The sequence below is a fragment of the Rhamphochromis longiceps genome, linkage group LG7, assembly GCF_057381845.1.
Source record: "Rhamphochromis longiceps isolate RC_006_pf linkage group LG7, R_longiceps_female_GT1.1, whole genome shotgun sequence".
NCBI classification, from domain to species: domain Eukaryota; kingdom Metazoa; phylum Chordata; class Actinopteri; order Cichliformes; family Cichlidae; genus Rhamphochromis; species Rhamphochromis longiceps.
In genome coordinates, this window is record NC_140563.1 from 59,946,674 (window position 1) to 59,967,846 (window position 21,173).

Genomic DNA, 21,173 nt, shown 5'->3' on the forward strand with positions numbered 1-21,173 from the left:
GAGCTCTGTAGAGGCTCCTCTTGTCACTCTTTTTATTTTATTTTATTATCTGAGTGGAGCCGCTGCTGAAAAGAGGTGAGGGCCATTTTGATGAAAGAGAAGAGATAATAACATAAAGATAAAAGGACGTGGAACAGAAAAAGAAAATGAGACAGAAAGAGAGAAAAAGGGCGTGGAGAAGTGAAAAGTTGCTGCATCTTTAACAAAACAGAGGTGGTTACACAAACAGACATACATATGTGTATGTGTGTGTGTGTGTGTGTGTGAGTGAGAGAAAAAGAATATGAGTGTCTCTGTATGAGCGCTTGTCATAAAAAGTACTTGATAATGAGAGTGAGAGACTCCAACAATGCCCCCCGGGAGCCAGAGGTGGACAGAGAAATACCAAGGAGACCCAGGCTGTCGCAGCACGGTGGCACGGTGGTTAGCACTGTTGCCACACAGCAAGAAGGTCCTGAGTTCAATTCCAACATCACGCTGGGGTCTTTCTGTGTGGAGTTTGCATGTTCTCCCCGTGTTTGCATGGGTTCTCTCCAGGTACTCTGGCTTCCTCCCACCGTCCAAAGACATGCAACTTGTGGGGATAGGTTAATTGGATAATCCAAATTGTCACTAGGTGTGAATGGTTGTCTGTCCCTATGTGTTGGCTCTGCGACAGACTGGCAACCTGTCCAGGGTGTACCCTGCCTTTCGCCCTATGACAGCTGGGATAGGCTCCAGCGACCCTGAAAAGGATAAGCGAATGGATGGATGGATGGACCCAGGCTGTCCACAATGACCAGTGGCGAGCAGCAGGGAGAAGAACACACCAAAACTAGCAATGACCTTGATACGCAGTGAGCCTAGCACCAAACCACTAGCCAACTGAGGCCCCAGATATAGTACAGGAAATGGGTGCAGGAAGTCTTGCCTCCTCCCCATCTGGCTTGTCAGTAGAGATAGGAATTGCAATTTGGATTCCATTACTGATATTTGATTCCTTATCAATTCTCCCATTGGTTCTTATTGAATTCCCATTGGCTCCGCTTTGAAAGTCACCACCATGGGCAAGCAGCATATCAAGGATATCACATTAATTGCATTAAAGCAAATTAATTGTATAGTGTGTGGTCAAATGTTTATGTATATTGTCATCAATGTTGAGGTTGTTACTCAAACAAAGCATTGTATTACACATATTACACAGAAAACGTTTTCTAAAAGTAATGCAGGGGATTGCACTCCTTGCTGTCACCACTGGTCGCCACTGCCCCTCTCCTCCCCTTGGGATTTGACAGGGCATTTTGGCATGGTTGCTGGCCTGCACCCTTAGGGTTTGTATTTTGAAGTGCCTTGGGATTCTTCGTTGTTTGGTGGGGACTCCACGAGGTTCTGGGGTCTGTGGCCATGTCCTCGACTTTTGCTTGGGGAGCTGGCCTCAACTGCATGCTGCCTCTGATCCCAGCTTTTGGAGCTGTGTCCAGTGCCCATTTCTCTGCTTTCTTCTTATCTTTCACGAATCTGGCCTTTAAGTGCTCTAGCATGTTATCCACTAGACATATGAATAATAAAATAATGTAAATAAATAAAACAAAAACATTAGCAAAAGGAACTTAGAGAGAGGTCCTTCTCTTGGCAAAGCAAATATGTCTGTCACTAGAAAGCATTCAGATCCTAATTCTGCTTGTTACAACTGCTGGACACATTTTAAAAAAAGAAAAAGTAATGCAGTGCGTTACTTAATTATTCCCAGGCGAAGGTCATTCGTTACAGTGCTTACTACAAACGTTTCTCTGTAAAATGGACTGTCTCATAATTACCATTTAACTACATAAACCTATAGGCCACAGTCCCACACACCAGCACAATCCCTATTCTAATATGATCACACCTATGATCTTTCTCTTTGATTTATGTATCAACACAAAGCTGACAGCAAAAACCAAAGTCTGTCCTGGACACAGTTTAATCTTTACCATTGTCCTGTGAAGGTTCTCAGTCATCCAGGTCATCGTAGTCTAAGGAGCTTGGAAAGAAAAGCGTCTGGACTTCTTACTTAAAGAAGTCCAGACGCTTTTCTTTCCAAGCTCCTTGGTCTTTACCATTGTTCTCTTGTCCTTTTGTACAATAAAAATAAAAGTAATGTCCATGCTGTGGATGCTACTATTTTTCTCTTTACGGACATGCACTATAATCAACTGACTGCAGCACAAAGCGGAATTAATAAGCAGAATTGGCAGCCAAGCAGGCTAATAATTCCAAGGAATTGAACCAGTTTTCTACTAAATTTCCATCCCTACTTGTCAGACTTAAAGGTGACCCTTTGGGTGCATACAAGACATTTTGGAAAATTTCATATTTCCAGTTTTTTGGGAATAGCTTGACACATCCTATTCAAACAGGACTGTGCACCAGCGTGCAAAGTAAGGTCCATAAGGACATGGATGAGCGAGTTTGGTGTGAAAGCACTTGGCTGGCCTGGACAGAGTCTTGATCTCAACCGATAGAACATGTTTGGGATGAATTCGAGCGGAGGCTTTTATCCAGTATTGGTGTCTGACCTCTTAATTGTGTTTTTGGAATAATGGTTGAAAATTCCAATTAATAAACTCCTAAATTTGTGGAAAGCCTTTCCAAAAGAGTTGACGCAATAATAGCTGCAAATGCATTCAGACAGACAAGTGAATACTGACTCTTTAACATGTCCACTTTTTATGATAACCCACAGAACACACACACACACACACACACACACACACACACACACACACACACACACACACACACACACACACACACACACACACACACACACACACACATAAGGTTGATGCTTATTGTGCAGATAGCTGGACCTGTCGGACGTGATGCAGAGGAAAAGGTCAAAAATTCAACAAAGCTGAAAATGCCCAGTGTACATTAAAGAAAAGTTGCTGGGTCGCTCCTCCTTTGCATACAGAGCTCTTTAGCTGTCAAACTCCCTATGGCACAAATATAAGCAATCACAAACAATTTTCTCTTCCTGGACACACACACTATTTTGTCTCCATTTTCTGTGAGACAACTCTGATTATTAATTAACTACTAATGACAAAATAAAAATGACAACTTAACCTACAGCAACTTTAGTAACTGCTCATATTTATTTAGACTTCCTCTCTCCTATTGAGTTCTCTGAGCTAGCTTCTATATTTGTTTAGTTAAAAACATCAATATGTCAGTTTTATCCAATCTTGACTAAAGGCATTTGACTACATTTCTGCCTGATGACGCGAGAGCAAACAGGTTAATATATAGGTCCAAATCACAACAACAGTTGCCTTGAGGTACTTTAAATTGTAAGGTAAAGACCCTACAATAATACAAAGAAACAGAGAAAAACCCAACAATCATATGATCCCATATGAGCAACAGTGGGATAGGAAAAATCCTCTGTTCACAAGAAGAAACCTCCAGCATAACCAGGTTTAGGGAGGGGCAACCACCTGCACCAACTGACTGGGGTTAGGGGAGTAACACAGGACAAGACTTGCTGTGCTAGAGGGCCAGAGATGAATAATAATTAATAACTGAATGCATCGTTACTATGGTAGGATTTAAGGTCACCTGATCCAGCCCTAACTTTAAGCTTGATTATAACAGAAAGTTTTAAGCCTAATTTTTTAAAAGTAGAGAGGGTGTTTGTCTGGAAGCTGGTTCCACAGAAGAGGGGTCTGAAGGCTAAAGGCTCTGCCTCCCACTCTTATTTTGTCTGAGAGCAATGTGTTCTTATGGAGTGATATGGGTCTCATGGGTCTCATTATTGAAGACCTTTTATGTGAGAAGCAGGATTTTAAGTGATTTTAAGTGATACTGGATTTGACAGGGAACCAATGAAGGCAAGGCAATATAGGAGAAATATGTTCTCTCTTTTTTAGTTCCTATCAATACTCTTGCTGCAGTATTTTAGGTCAACTGAATGCTTTTCATGGAGTTTTTAGGACAATAACGGAAAATAACGAATTACAGAAGTCCAGGATAGAGGTAATACACACATGAACCAGTTTTTCAGCATCATGCTGACAAAGTGTGTTTCAGTTTGTCACAGTGTTACTGCATGCCAAAGTAATGCCATTCAGAGTCAGCATCTGGTTAGATACCATATTTCTTAGATTTTAAGGAGTACAGTAACCTCAGTTTTATATGAGTCACTTGCCTGTCCTGGTTTCATGGATAGGCAAAGTTGCGTGTCATCTGCATAGCAGTGAAAATGTATGCAATGCCTTCAAATGCTACTGCTTAAGGGAAGCATGTGTGGAAGTATGAGGAACTCAATAATTAATCTGGCAGTAGCTCAGGTGGTACAGCGGGTCACCTACTCACTGGAAGGTTGGTGGTTTGATCCCAGGCTCCTCCAGTCTACACGCCAAATATCCTTGGGCAAGATACTAACCCCATGTTGCCCTCCGATGCATCCATCGGAGTGTGAATGCGAGTGAATGTTAGATAGAAGCACTAAAAACCTTAGATAATGCAGATGAATGCACGAGTTGTATAAGGACTTTGAGTGCTCAGTGAGAGTAGAAAAGCTCTACATAACAACCAGTCCATTTACCATTTAATCTTAGTGTGTGAAAAGGATTCTCCATTTAATTGGAGTATATTAGATAGATATAATTCAAACCACTGGAAGCAGTACCTTTAATACACTAAAAAAAGAGCATGTTGGATTTATTTAATTCAACAGTGGACATTGGTTGCACACAATTGTTTTGCTTTGGCAGAAACTTAAATCTGTAATCAACACAACTTATTCATATGCAATAAACCTTTTTTGTTTTGATAAAACGTGATTGAAACATGTTTAGATGAAGTATGTTGAGCTCTTGGAATATTTTAATCCTTCACATTTTTTTTCATTTTATTCCAATACTATTCTATAACTTTTACCTCAGTACTACTTGGTCACTTAAATACTACTTGTTGTCTTCATATTACATAATGTTCAACAAAGTCTAGAGTCTGGTTAACATAAAAATTGAATGGATTTACAATGACCACCATCCTCCTATCTTTATCCGGGTTGCAGAGGGGCTGGGGCATAACCCCAAAATGATAGGTTAAGAGGCAGGGTATACCCTGGACAGCTCACCAGTCTATCACATAGAGACAAACAACCATTTGCATTCATGGGTAATTTAGAATCACCAATTAACTTAACTGTAATTGCATGACTTTTAACTGTGGGAGGAAACCAGAATAACCAGAAAGAACCCACTGCAAACTAGCCAAGTTGTGGATTTGAAAACTAGGACCTAGGACCACCTTGCCAGAAAGCAACAGCACTATCCACCATGCCACCAATCTAAATAGCGATAGCGTACATGTAGTGTGTGTGTAGTTGTCTGCCTCTTATGACTCCAGTGATTTTCCTGCAGTTTGAAATCTCATGTGATCTTGTGAATTTCATGAATCCCGCAACTAACCACTCTTACTAGATTGTATCATGTCAAATCAACAAGAACAAATTAAGTTGTTGAATTTCTTACAGATCCTACATGATTTAATTACATTCACCATAGAAACATGAAATTATTTTTTTTTCAAATTACAAGTTAGAATTTTGTAAATGTAACAACCACCTAATGTCCTTTTCTCGGTATACTGAAAAAAGTAAAGGTGGCTTCTCGACTTGACTGAGATTGAAGCCTTCCTCAAACCACGATCCAAAGTGCGCAATGAAATCATGTGCAGTGTAGCAAGATTTAACATTGCTATATTACTGACTTACTTCACTCAAACATGATATGAACAATTTAATATACCCTCTCTGCATATCATGTAGTTTCTGCACTATATAATTACACTTAACTTTAAAGCATGAGGCAATTGTGTTGAATACACGCAAGATGCTTACATAAATCCAAGAGATGACCAATCCCTTTTTTTCAGTGTACATACAGCATGCTTTAATCGCTGTAATAAATTATAATGGGCAATAGTATCAAACTGAGCACTGAAGTCTAGCAGGACAAGCAAAGAAAGGAGTCCACTACCAGAGCTACTGCCATCTTGAAGGCCTGTGGTACATAGCCAATTAATAGACATAGGTTGATCATATTTGAGACCGAAACAAATATGATTAATGGTAGGACTTCTTTGAGCAGTCTTGTAGGAATGGAGTCCAAAAAAAACATTGATGGTTTGGAGGAAGTAATTATTGAAGATCAATTTGAGAAAAAATAGTGATTTGCATGTGCATAATGATATATCTGTGAGGTGGTTCTGAGTAATTTTTCTCTAATGGTTAAATTTTTATTTGCGAAGATGTTCATGAAGCCATTACTAGTTAACGTTAAATATTTGCTTTGCTCTGACTTTTTGTCAGCCTGGCTGCAGTGCTGATGAGAAACCTAGGGTTGCTTTTAATTCCTTCAATCAGTGATAGTCAGATGTTCTAGCTTTATGGAGGAATTTTTACAGAGTAATAAAACTGCTTTTCCAGGCTAAATGATGAGCTTCTAAATTAGTGAGATACCATTTCCTCTCCAACTTACAAGTTATCTGCTTTAAGGTGCATATTTGAGAGTTATACCAGGGAGTCAGGTACTTCTTATTGGAAGCTTTCTTTTTCCGTACAGTATCCAGAGTCGTACAGACTAAAAATGTAAAATTATTAACAAAATAATCAACCTCTATGGGAGTACCAATCAGGTATCTGCTCTGCACTGTGTTGGCACAAGACAATGAAGATGACAGTGGATGAATTATATCGTTCAATTCAGTTGCAGCACTTTCAGAAAGACATACTGTGATGAAATGTAATCCATTATTGTAAATTTAAATGTTAGGTTTTTGTTCTTTCTTTTTTTTTTTTGGGGGGGGGGGGGGGGGTTGTTCGTTTGTTTGTTTTCTTTTAGCAAATACTGTTAAATGTTCAGTTTCTATGTCAGAACATATCTAGAGTGTGATTAAAGTAGTTTCATTCACATTTTGAAAGAAGCCAACTGAGTCTAGTAACAGATTAAATGCCATGTCGAGGCTGTAATTTTTAGCATATACATGGATGTTAAAATCACCCACTATACTTATTTTTGTCTGAGCTGAGCATTTAAACAGATAAACTGACCAAGACCCAGGTGGATGGTAAATGACAACAAATAAAACTCTTTTTTGAGTTTTCCAGCTGGGGAGGACAAGGCTAAGTGTCAGGCTTTCAAAGTAATAAAAATTATACCTGTGTCTGTGGTTGATTAACAAGTTGGAATCAAAGCTTGTTACCACACCTGCTCCTCAGGTTGTGCTTCGAGGATTGTGACAATTTGTACAACTCAGGTGTGTTGATTCATTTAAACTAACAAAATAATCGGGTTTCTGTGAGGCAGAGTAAATTGATTGGTGATCAATTATTAATTCATGTAATATAAGGGCTTAGAAATGACAGACACCTAATGTCTAAAAATCCACATTTTCTCTTTTGTGCAGTTGTGGATACTACTAATACTGTTTTCTTTGCGATTATTGCAATATAGGGAGAACATGCGGCTGAAGACGTCACTCCTGGTGCAATTGGAGAGGAGACCAGAGAAAACTAGAGAGTCCGACATTGTTTTGGCAACGTTAGATACTAATTTAGTGACCTCTGATTTCATATTTCCCTCAAATTTCCTTCTGGTCCTTGGAAGGTTGCTGGTGTTTCCAGCTTCACATCTCAAAACAGAATCTTTAATTATCAGAGTTTGTTTCCCAGCAGGTGTTTTGCCGAGTGGGGAAAAACAATTAGACACATGAATGAGTTGATGCAGTGTACTGGGGGGCTTCTGTTTAGGACTACACTCTGGACAATCTGCTAACTGGCTACAGGGGTTTTTCGAGGGTGCAAAGCTGGGACTCTAATTTAGAGATCTGGACCTCCAGAGCTGCAAACAGGCTACGTTTATTACAAGTATCATTACTAAAGAAGGCCAAGGAGGAGCTAAACACCTGATACAATGAGCATGAGCAGTGTGAAGTGGATGGGATACTTTACAACAGCAAAGGCTATATGTGGAAACAATGGCTGGAAGATGTCATGGATGGGTGGAAGAATGCCCTGTTTAAGATTTTATAGCATTGCACTTCTGTGGTTTGCCATTCCTGAATCCCATAGTAATATATCTGTTCAGGATACTCTCTAGAGTTTTCCTATTTTCTGTGAAATTGGTGACGATCGGTAGTGGGACTCTGGCTCTCTTCGGTGTTCAGGAAGTGCCTGCATTTGCTGGGCCTTTGTTTTTGTTAAAAGGGAGATTTTAAAAAGCTGAAAACATGGTTTGTGCTTTAAATCTTTGTGACCAAGATGTGACCTTGTTTTTGCCCTCCTTTCATGCACATATAGGTGTGAATGAGCTTCTCTCCAGTCAACTGGTTGCACTGATTAGGAATGCATGACTAAGGAGCACAATCTCTCATTCAGATCCAATCATGTGTAAAATCTGACAGATAGAGCTTACAAAAACTAGAAGCAAATGAGGAATTCTGTCTCTAACAAATCAACTTCTCTATTGAATGATCTAGCCACATATTAACTACTAATATTTAAAAATCTGCTAAATATATTTGTCTGACAACAGCCTAGTAATTAAAGTAATGGTTATGGACATGTCTATGTTTTCTCAATATTCTCACTTATTGTTTTCAGTCCTGTCACTGTTGAGAACACAATATAGCACCTCCCTGAAACTTCTTTTCACTCATGGCATTTCTAGGACCTGCTCCTCTTATTGGTTTGTAAAAGTGAGAATCCTCAGGACTCCTCAGGACCATCAAATAAATAAACAAATAAATGTTGAGAAAAAGAAATATCTTAAAGAATATTTTAAATATATGTATTTTTAAAATAGTTCTCCATTTTTTTTTATATCCCTGTGATTACTCTTGCAATGTAATCTGTTACCTTCTCTAAAACAAAAGTGTTAAGTGTGTTTGTACTCACCCCATTTGAACATCATCATTGTCAGCAGCACCGTCTTTAAATTCACATGAACTTTCCCCAACTCCATAGCACAATCACAGACCGGGGTATGTAAAACCACAAGGAAATATCAATTTGTTTTTCAGTAGAAAAAAAAAAAACAAGTGAAGAAGTCCTACAGTAATGGCATGTTGCTGTGCAATGTAAAGGCTCCTCGCTGTGTTGCGGTTGCCCCAATACTCATGCTTGGATACAGACCGAAAGCCCTCCCTGCTTTAGACTGGAGCATAATCAGCCACGTGAAAGAAAACAGGAAAACATGAACTGGATTAGCACCTGCTAATACTGTTTTTCATTCAGAGGCCCTCAAACCGTTTAACTGTCCCACCTAGAAACAGAAAAAAGTAAGAAAATATTATCATCTGTAAATAATTTTTCCTTCAACAAAAGCAAATGGTAAATGGAATGGTTCTTAGAAGCGCTTTAGGGCAAATCTTTGAATTCTGCAACTTTTTGTGAAAAATGTGTAAAACCTGTTCAATTCACTTCAGATAAAGATAAAGAACTTCAAATACTAAAGTGGAAAAGCCAACCATTCCCATTCAGCAGAACTTGGAAACAGTTTGAAGAAAAATAAGGAAGGCTGGCCATCAGCTTCAACCATTTGAGGTGAGGTGACAGTCCACCCAACTGACAGACAGAAGAAATATATGAGAGAAATCCACCACAGCAAAGATAATTCGGAAAGTTCTTAAACATTTATCTATTTTTCTTAAATTTTGTAGTCCCATTTGACTAATGATTCTAGTTTATGCAGCTTTTATCCTTGGTGACTATTGAAATAAAAGTCAAACTCTTCAAAAATAACAGCACAAATAGGAGTCTACAGTTATTTCAAGATGGCTGCCAAGTGGAAAAGCATTCTTGTGCAAGGTCTATGACAAGTTCAATAACATAACAAATAAGGTAAAATTATTACTCTGAAATCAGCAAAAACTGAATGTAGAAGCTTCAAAAACAGAGTTTCGGTATTGTTTTGTAATAGTACATCTCTCAAAGGTACATCTCTTTGAATGTAGCCCTTTTTCTGCATGAGACACCACAATACCCGGGGTTTTTTCAATACATTTGTATCTACACTCAACTCTAAACTAAAGGCAAAAATGCACCCACAATAAATAAAAAAGAGATATATATATACTTGTTTGGTTTTGACAGTGGGTGCATTATATGGATGGATTTTCTAATTTACATCAGTTCCAACATCTACCAGTTACATTTACACCTTAAAGAAATAAACTAACTGTGTATTATGTAAAACTTGTAAAAATAAATAAATAAATGTGGGGTTTTTTTTTTTTTTTCAAAAAAACAAAACAAAAGAAATAAACCACTGCCTGAGCCTTGGTTGCAAAAACACATTGACAAATTAGCACTCAATGACTTTCAGGCGAGGTCATGTTGGTCTGTATGTGTAGCCTGAATGATGTAAACCATTCAGCCTGCTGCATTGTGTTAACTTGTACAGTCCAGTGAATCCAGGCCAGGGTTTAGTCCCTGGTCGATTAATGTCGTTATCAGCTTTAGTGGCTCCTTTGTAGTGTGGAGCTTAGCAGTCAGACATCCACCAATTAGCCAGTTAGAGACTTGTCACTTCACTTGTTACAGCCTTAATGCCACACTCCACCTTAAACATTGGCTGCCCCCAATACCTTACCCTCTAATGGACAGATTTGGATCAGTGAACTTTATGTCACTAGCACGTGATCTAGATATTGTGTACTGTAACAATGAGTGCACTGGAGGAATGAATAAGATCAGGATTTAAACAACAGACTTGCCTGAAAACAAAACTTTGTTTAAAAAAAAATAATTAAAAATTCAAGCGTGTGCGTTGTTTACATGCACTGCTGAGAAGATTCGTACAGATTTTTAAAGCAATATTTGTAATACTGTAAATGAAGACTCCTTGGTTTCAAGGATACTCAGCAGACTTCATGTTTTTGTTGTAATACCTATTAGGGCTGTTCGATATAACGATATATATCGGATGACGATATAAAAACGTCTATCGTTTCATTTTACGCTATCGTTTGTTTCGTGCTGTCGCAAAATAAACTGTTTACGGCAATATTTTTTCATCGTTTTGATGGTCACTTTAGTGGCTATATCAATTTCTTAAAGTTCTCTCTTTCTCTTATATTTTATATAACCACACTACAGACGGACAAGCGCCTGTTTTTATGCGTTGTGGTTAGCAACAACGACGGTAACAGCATCGCGTGTCCGCTTGTTTATGTTCCACATAAACCTTTCACAATAAAGCTCAAGATCCTGTTGAGACTTTTCAAAATCAAATATGGTGTGGCAGCATCATGCTCTGGGGGTGCTTCTCTTCAGCAGGGACAGGGAAGCTGGTCAGAGTTGATGGGAAGATGGATGGAGCCAAATACAGGGCAATCTTGGAAGAAAACCTCTTGGAGTCTGCAAAAGACTTGAGACTGGGGTGGAGGTTCACCTTCCAGCAGGACAACGACCCTAAACATAAAGCCAGGGCAACAATGGAATGGTTTAAAACAAAACATATCCATGTGTTAGAATGGCCCAGTCAAAGTCCAGAACTAAATCCAATCGAGAATCTGTGGCAAGATCTGAAAACTGCTGTTCACAAACGCTGTCCATCTAATCTGACTGAGCTGGAGCTGTTTTGCAAAGAAGAATGGGCAAAGATTTCAGTCTCTAGATGTGCAAAGTTGGTAGAGACATACCCTAAAAGACTGGCAGCTGTAATTGCAGCAAAAGGTGGTTCTACAAAGTATTGACTGAGGGGTCTGAATAATTACGGACACCCCACTTTTCAGTTATTTATTTGTAAAAAATGTTTGGAATCATGTATGATTTTCGTTCCACTTCTCACGTGTACACCACTTTGTGTTGGTCTTTCACGTGGAATTCCAATTAAAATTGATTCATGTTTGTGGCTGTAATGTGGAAATGTGGAAAAGTTAAAGGGGGCCAAATACTTTTGCAAGCCACTGTATAAAAGCTGAATGGTAATCTTTCTACAATAGAAATCAAATATTCTCCAGAAAGTTCTTCCCATATCTGTTGCAGAAGTTCCTATAAATGTCTGGTACTTGCAGGTTGCTTTGCTTTCACTCTTCTGTCTAGTTCATCCCAAACCAGCTCAATGGGGTTTAGAGACTGTGCTGGCCACTGTTTTCAAGCTTTTTTCCTGAGGTAGTTCTGGTATAGCTTTGACTTGTGTTTTGGGTCATAATCTTGCTGTAGGATGAACCATTGACCAACTAGGGACATGTCAGAGGGTATTGCATGGTGCTGCAGAATGCTGCGGTAGCCGTTCAGGGGACCTCTCAACTCTGTACAAGTCACCGACCCTGGATCCAGCAAAACAGCCCTAGACCATCACAATTCCCCCACCAGTAAGGAATATACTTTTTTCTCACATGTCCATCACTCCTACTCTCGTCTGGATTATTTTTTGGTCAGCAGCTCACTGCTGAACGACATTTCAGACACTGAGATTCACCCTATAGCTGTCAGCGATCATGGTCCTGTATCTTTAACACTAATGCACAAGAATAATACTACGCCAAGAAAAAACTGGAGATTTAATATATCACTACTTAAAGATGAAGACTTTATTAAATATTTTAAAAAAGAGTGGACTTCATATTTGGACTATAATGACACTCCCGAAACATCAGCTTCTGTTCTATGGGAAGCAGGGAAAGCTGTGATGAGAGGTAAAATAATTTCTTTCTCATCACATAAAAAGAAAAAAGAAAACAAAAATATTCAGGAATTAGAAAAAAACATCAAATCACTAGAAGAAGCCTACGCGTCCCACCAAGATCAGGAAACATTGAACAAAATACGCAAAACAAAACTAGAATTAAATGAGATAATTGATAAAAAAAACAAAATTCTTAGTACAAAGACTACGCCTACAAAATTACGAACATGGTAATAAATCTGGTCAATTTCTAGCAAACCAGCTAAAAATAAATAAAGAAAAAACAACTATATGTGCTGTTCAAGATTCATCTGGGAACACATTATATGAACCGATACAAATAAACAACATTTTCAGGGATTTCTATAAAACGTTGTATTCACCACAAATAAACCCATCTAAAAAAGAAATTGATCAGTTTTTGGACAATATAACTCTTCCAAAATTATTGGACACTCAAGCAATGGCACTGGATTCACCACTGACACCAGGTGAACTCCAGGAAGCCCTGATAAGTATGCACAATAATAAGGCTCCAGGTCCAGACGGCTTTCCTGCAGAATTCTACAAAGAATTCTGGTCGATTCTAGCACCAGTTTTCTACAGAACGTTGTTGGAAATTAAAGAAAAGGGCAGACTTCCATCAAATATGAATTCTGCAAACATTAATCTCCTGCTAAAACCAGGCAAAGACCCTGTATATCCCTCAAGCTATCGTCCAATATCCCTTATAAATGTAGACCTTAAAATAATCTGCAAAGCTCTCTCAAAGAGACTGGAGAAAATAACCCCCCTCTTAATTCATCCTGACCAAACTGGTTTCATAAAAGGTAGGCACTCATCAACAAATACACGTAGATTACTTAATTTGATAGACTACTCATACAGTAAAAACCTAGAAACTACAATATTCTCTTTAGACGCAGAAAAAGCATTTGACAGAGTTAACTGGAAATTTCTATTTGCAACTTTACACAAATTTGGTTTTGGATCCTCTTTCATAAACTGGTTAAAAATATTATATAATTCCCCAACAGCTTGTGTTAGAACAAATGACCAGACATCCTCCAGCTTCTGTCTCTTGAGGGGCACCAGGCAGGGATGCCCACTCTCCCCTTCACTATTTGCAATTTTTATTGAACCACTAGCAGCAGCAATTAGACAGAATTCAGTAATTAAGGGCATAAAATGCAAGAACGTGGAACATAAAATCAGCCTTTATGCGGATGATGTGTTACTCTTTCTCCAAAATTCACAAACCAATATCTCTGGGGTGATTGAATTGATAAACTCTTTTGCAAGAATATCAGATTACTCAATTAACTGGTCAAAATCTACAGTCCTACCGATTAATTGCTCCTTCCATAATTCCTCTTCTACACCACTGCAATCGGGAAATATAAAATATTTAGGTATTAATGTTTCTCCCAAGCTTGCAGATCTAACTAAATTAAACCATATCCCACTTTTAAAGAAGGTAGAAGATGATCTGGCTAGATGGAAATGTCTACCCATATCACTCATGGGAAGGGTTGCCGCTATAAAAATGATGGTCTTACCAAAAATAAATTATTTATTCTCAATGATCCCAACTAAACCGCCACAAGATTGGTTCAGATCTCTAGATTCATGTATGTCCAAATTCCTTTGGAAAAATAAACCCCCACGTATAAGCTTAAAAACACTACAAAAGACCAAGGATAAAGGAGGACTAGAACTGCCTAACTTTCAGCACTACTTCTTAGCCAACAGGCTTCAGTTTATCTCAGGATGGCTAAAACACACCCTCTTAGATGAACCTTGGCTAGATGTAGAACAAGCACTCTGCAATAATCTAGAGATCTCAGACCTACCATTTATCAGCTCAAACATCCAACGACATGAATGCTTTAAAAGCATCAACATCAGCTCTTCTCTGACAGCATGGTGGGAGTTTCTAAAATTGACGGTGTCTTCATTAATCCCATGCAAACGTACACCTATCTGGAACAACCCTGACATATTACAAAACAATAATATGATAAACTTTTCAGATTGGAGTGGATAAAGGAATCAAATATTTAGAACATATACTAGAAGGAACAGAATTTATTTCATTTGACGGACTAGTTACACAATATGGGATCAACAAGAAAAGATTTTTAGAATATGAACAAATTAAATCCATAGTAAAAAAGAAATTTAAACCGGGTCAAGTTGAACTACAAACACCACCAAGTGTGGTTCAATTTCTTACTCTTAAACCCCCCAAATTACTATCCAAAATATACAGAATGCTTTCTAAAACAGATGAATCAATATCACTTCCTATTGCAAAATGGGAAGCGGATTTATCAGTTAACTTAGACCAAAACTTCTGGTCTCAGATTTGCTTAAAAACCTTTCATCTAATTAGAAATCCCAGTCTTCAATTAATTCAATACAAAATATTACATAGAGTGCACTATACAGGTCATCGGATGTTCAAGATGGGCTTTACGTCTACCAACAACTGCTCACACTGCCAAACCAATTCACCGGACAATTATATCCACGCTCTTTGGTTCTGTCCACCAGTTCAGAAGTTTTGGCGCGAGATATGTGAAGACTTATCGAAGTGTCTGAAATGTAACATTCCAACTTCCCCCTTAGTGTGTTTGTTGGGCAGCTTAGATAATGTCACTTCAGAAAAGAATATAGCCCATATGGTTTTCACTGCCCTATGCATAGCCAAGAAAACAGTCCTCATGAACTGGAAAAATAAAAATAATCTTAATTCTAACCAATATAGAAATTATCTATTAGACTACATTAGTCTTGATACAGCCTCTGCCACCACATCAGATCAATTGCTCTGGGCTCCTTTGATCAGCTCCATCACCTAGTGGGGGTGGGGGGTCATAGTTTGGTCCCGCCTTCACTGTTGTGATTGGTGTGGGGGTAGGGACAGGCTTAGGGCGTCGGGGGGTTCCCCGGAGGCATCTTCCTTGGGGGGCTCAACCCGGGGTAGCGGTCATGTCCGGTTAGGGGCTCTGTTGGCTCTCAGGTGACTGTTTCCTCGTGGCTGCGTGCAGCGGGGCTAGGGGAGGGTCTGTGCTGACGGACGTGGGTTACTGACCTGGTAGCCTGGCTGCCCCTGGGTGGGTCCGGGATGGGCGTGAGGTTCTGGGGGCGCTCCGTCTCTGGGCTGGGACCCGGACCGGGCCTCGGGGGCTTGGGTCCTGGTTGGTGTGTTGCCGGGGTTGTGGGCGGGTGGGTGCATGGGGGCCCGGTCCTGGAGCAGGGTGCCGCCGGTGCATCGAGCCACCTGGGGGGCTCTTCAACTGGTGGGGGAGATTGTCACATCTTGCAGGAGCTTTCCTCTCCTCGGGAGCTCCCTCTGCAGGAGGGGGAGATACAGGAGAGGTGGAGGAAGATCTCAGCCTGGGTGTTTATTGTCTTATGTAGTCTGGAAGATGAGTGGATGGTGGGGTGGGTGCAGTTTTCTCTGTGGTGGGGTTGGGTGGACTGTCCCGGGCTCTGTGGGGCCGGGCGGCGCTGCTGCACTGGGCCCCGGTCTGGATGGGCCTGGGCCCCCTTTCCCTGGCGGGTCGTGGAGTGTGGGGCTGCCTACTGGGGTCAGCGGGGGAGCTGGCCCCAGGGAGGGGTCACTTGCCCCTCCCTTCCTTCCCTCCCCATCTCCAGCTGCCTCCCTCTTCCCGCTCCACCACAACCACCCACACATGCAGGGCCTTGGAGTAGGGGTATGTCACCAGGGTGCAGAGGAGGCTACCCCCCCCCCTCTGTCCCCTTCTGGCTGCCTCTGCCTCAATTTTATCCCACAACTTAGACATTCACATTACTCACACTCTCATTACACATACATATAGGATCTTGGGGGTGGGCACGATACACGGAGTCCAAAGTACCATCAGGGTGTACACCCCACCCCTGGCATCGTTGCCCACCTCTCAATTTTAAATACACATAGACATTGAGGGCTAGCAGGAGGGACCATGCGCTTACCTGCTGCTCTCTGGCAGGTAGCTCCAAGCCCTCCTGGGTTTTAAATGCACCTTAAAACACACATGCATCAACACTACAATGAGCGGGTGGAGGGAGGTTTGGAGTCTTCTCTCACCCCCATTCTCTGCGACCTGCTGGAGCAGGGGGGCTAGGAGGAGGAGTTGGCCGTCCGACTGCGGTCTGGAGTGTGGAGCCTTCCTGCTGCTGTGGAGTCGGGGCGGTCTGCCTCCCCCCACCGCAGGGAAAAGGGAAACACCACCTGGGTCTGGGTGCAGTTCCCCCCTCCAGGGGCGGGGGCACCTAGACCCGGTTTGTAGAGTACGCTTGGGGAGTGTGATCGTGTGTACAACGTCTTTTTATGTCTGTCTCCACGTTGGTTGAGTGTGGAGTAAGTGCATATGAGAGCATGAAGGTGGGAATGGATGTTTGCATCTGTGTGTGTCTGTATGTCTGTGTCTATATGTCAGGTTGGGTGTCAGGCGCCACCTCTCTGGGGACATCTCAGGCCCTCCAAGGTTTGGAGGCCTATCTCCCCCTACCACCACTTCCCCTGCCAGTGGTGGACTCCCTCAGACATCGGTGCGTTGGTGGTTCTTTGTGTCCGGGGGTGGGCGTCCAGGTACACACCGGCTCACTCCTTGGCGGCCGCTTATCGGGGCCTGGAGCCTGGGGCTCGCTCGGGCCACTTCGGAGGTGGGGTGCCCCCGGCCTCTCGGCCTGGGGCTCGGTCACTCAGGTGCAGCTGGCTGCCGGCGGAGCTCACGGGCGCGTCACTGCAACTCCCCCTGGCTTCTGCTCCGCGGCTGCTGAGTGAGCCCTCATCTGGGACTCTCCTCAGCTCTTTCCGGGACAGTGGCGCAGCTGCCCCTCTGTTGGTCTTCCTTGGTCTCTTGTGTTCTGGGGGCCTCTGGATGTCTGGAGTTTTGATCTCCTCCACACCTGCTTCATGCCCTGGAGGACGGGGCTGTGGCCCCCCCACACCCTCTAGCAGATTATTACATGAAGGAACCTTTTAAAAAACAAAAAACAAGCGCGTCCATGCTCACAGGTGTACACACGGGTGATCACACCCACAAACTACACCCTTTTTGGCTCCTACCTCAAAGCACACTGTGTTCTGTTGATCTTATGTGCTGCACAATAATGTTTAACATTTAGTATTTACTGTCATATTCCCATATATCATTGTGATGTTGTTTATTCTATTACTCTTGTTCTCTTCTGCTTGCTTTCTTTTTTCTTTCTCAGCAGGTGACCCAGGTGATTGATATATGCATTTTTTTTCTCTGCCCGTTCTGTTGGTTTTTGTCTTTTGCCCTTCTCCCCCGTCCCTCTTCTCAGCTGTTTCTCTTTCCCTCTTTCTTTCTCCCCTTCTTTCCCCCAGTCAAGTCTGTCCCGTATTCAGTAAGTGAAAATAAAATAAACAATAAAAGGTGAATCAAATGGACCATTACGGCAAGGCTGGGATGGTCAGTTTGGTAAAGTAAATCCGTTGGGCATCTTTCTTTGCCTTTAGACAACAATTCTGAGGGCAAAAGAGCCAAATGGGACAGGCCAAAAAAAAAAAAAAAGACCATCACAATTCCTCCTCCATGTTTGGCAGTTGATGCCACACAGTGTGGAACCATCCTTTCGTCTACTTGACGGCATACAAAGATCCTATGTGATGAACCGAAGATCTGAAATTTTGATTCATCAGTCCATAATACCTTCTTCAAGTCTTCAGTAGTCCAATTGTGGTTTTACATGGCCCAGGCAAGCCTCTTTGTCTTATTCAGACATCTGACTTTCTTGCTGCAACTCGTCCTGTCAAACCTGCAGCTCGAAGTCTTCTCTTCATAGTTGAAACTCAGACTTGCTTACTACAACCACTATTAAGCTGTGCTTGAAGCTGTTGTTCTGTGAGCTGCCTATCACACAAGCTGATAACTTTCAGAAACTTGTCTTCTGATTCAGTTGTGGCTTTGGGTCTTCCAGACCTCTTCCTGAGTTTGCTCCAGTTTCTGAGTGCCTTTTGATGGTGAAGGAAACTGTACTCGCTGACACCTTGACTTTCTTTCCAATGTTTCTGTAGGAAAGACCTACACTTTCAAGTGTTATGATGATCTGTCTCTTCCATTTTTAATTGCCTTTTTCTTGCCATTTTTGTAGCAACAAACTACTTTCTGCAGTACAATACTGTTCAACTGATGCTCATGAGGGTATGGTACTAGCAGTGTGTTCCAGTACTGCTTTTATGCACACAGAGGGGGTTGTAAGTAATCCAGAAAAGTTAGAACACCTGTAGGGATTAGTAGCACCAGCTTTCAGGACTCGACCAACCTCCATTGCTGCAGAATAGCTTTAAATTGTTAACCTATTTTGTGTTGCTGTCATGGTCCTGGGTCTGGTAACCCAGTGCTTATGTTTTGATTAATGATATTCTGTGATTTAGTGGTTTTTCTAGTGGTTTATTCTTTTGTATTTCTAGCTCCCTTAGTTATTCTTTCGTATTTTGTGATTTCTAGTCTTTAGGTTTTGTTACTACCTCCCCTGTGTTCCTTCGTCATTCCTTACTCTATGTTCCTGTAGTTCCTGTTTTACTTTGACAGTCCCGTGTCCTGTGTTAGAGTATTCTGTTTTGCTTCCTCCCTGTCTCATGTGCGTGATTAGTCCCAGCTGTTTCCCTCCTGGTCCTCATTCCCTCGTTATCCTTTTGTGTATTTAGTAGGGGTGCAATGATACACAAAATTCATGGTTCGGTTCAATACTTTGGTGTCACGGTTCGATATTTTTTCGATACAAAAAAATGTTCATGCCTTTTTAATTTGTCATTTATTAAAATTATAAATATATATTTTAACTCAGAAGTACAGTTTTTAAATTTAATGTTGCTGAAACAACAAAATAATGGAAAAAAAAATCTGATTGAGAAATCACTCATCTTTGGAGAAGAGAGTTTATTACAGAGAAATGGCTCTTTCCAAAATAAAAGCTATACTATACGCTTCTTCTGGGGTATACTCTCAGCAGCATATTAAACATATCAGGTCCCCATAAGGAGAATCATGTGCTAACGGCTGTCTAAATGACTCGGGTAAAGTTTGTAGCATGTCGGCGTAAATGTGCAGTCATATTCGTTTTGTTCCCACTGGTAGTGTAAGTGAGGATGATGCATCATGTCTATGAGGAGAGCTAAACAGTAGTGAGGTGTGCAGTTGAAGAGACAGATGGGTACAAAGTGGGGCTAGGATTACATCATTGATTGGTGCCAAGCCCGATCATGTTTGACATGGTGATAGATAGTTTGACAGATGAGATCAGGAAGGTGTCCATGTTAACAGACATTGTGATCTGTTATGAGTGTAAGGAGCAAGTGCAAAGACAGAATCGAGAGTCTGTAGAAGCAAGATGGAATACACATTTGTGAATGAGAAAGAGGCAGGTAAAACAGTGAAGTTGCAAGGAACAGCAGTAGAGAAGGTAGACAAGTTTAAACAGATGGGGTCAATAATACAAAGCAATGGACAGTGCACAAGAGAGGTGAAGAAGAGAGTACGGACAGGGTCAAGCAGGCAGAGATGAGTTTCAGGAGTGATTTGTGACAGGTGGATAGCAGCAAGAGTGAAAGGAAGACATTAAGACCTGCTATGATGCATAATTTGGAGGTGGGGACATCAGCAAAATGACAGGAGGTGGAGCTGGAGATACCAGAGCTGAGAGCCAGATATTAATAATAACTAATGATTAAATACAGTGGTATATAAATACAATGAGTAAAAAAGGCGAGTGAAGACTCAAAGGAAGTCTCCAACAGCCTAAGCGAGGATTCAGGGTCAACTTATCCAGCCCCAACGATATTTTTTCTTTATTTTTTAGTTTTAAAACTAATATTAAAAGTAGAGAGGGTTTCTGTCACCCAAATTAAAACTGGGAGCTGGTTCCACAGAAGAAATCTGAAGGCTCTGCCTCCCATTCTATGTTTAAATACCCTAGGAACCACAAACCTGCAATCTGAGAGCTTAGTGCTCTATTGGGGTAATACCGTACTATGAGGTCTTTGAGGTAAGATAAGGGCCTGGATATTCAGGACCTCATATTTAATGAGAAGGCTTTAAAATTCAGTTCTGGATTTAACAAGGAGCCAACGAAGAAAAGCCAGTATATGAGAAATATGTTTTTTCTTTCTAGTTCTAGAAAGCAGGTTTAGCAACCATGATGATGATGTTGATTGAACCAACTTGCATCTGCCTTTTTGGGACAGAAAACCTGAAAAAAAAAAAAAAACTTCACAATGTTATGTTGATGTCAGTAAAGCTAATTTAACATTTAAACTGGCAAACAGTGAAAAAACAAATTTATCTAAAAGTTGGAACTGAATCTAAATGTTGCAGTTTGCAATCAGTTTTATTTTAATATTTCCAGGGAACCCTTTCGCCCAGTGTTAGGAAGATGTAACCTATAGATTTTATAGATCTCCTGTGCCTTTAAAAAAAAATCCATGTCCACTGAGTGATGTCAGCCTTTCAATTCAATAACTAA

At 40.9% G+C, this 21,173-nt stretch overlaps 1 protein-coding gene across 1 annotated transcript in view; it reads right to left on the bottom strand.

The window, feature by feature from the left end:
* Nucleotides 1–9,147, bottom strand: part of crb2a (crumbs cell polarity complex component 2a) — a 46,519-nt gene extending 37,372 nt beyond the window's left edge. The window contains exon 1 of the mRNA XM_085414625.1: nt 8,933–9,147. Within this exon, the coding sequence (XP_085270751.1) occupies nt 8,933–8,999 (67 nt within the window). The 5' untranslated portion in view covers nt 9,000–9,147. The remainder of the gene's footprint in view (nt 1–8,932) is intronic.
* Nucleotides 9,148–21,173: the final 12,026 nt, after the last annotated feature.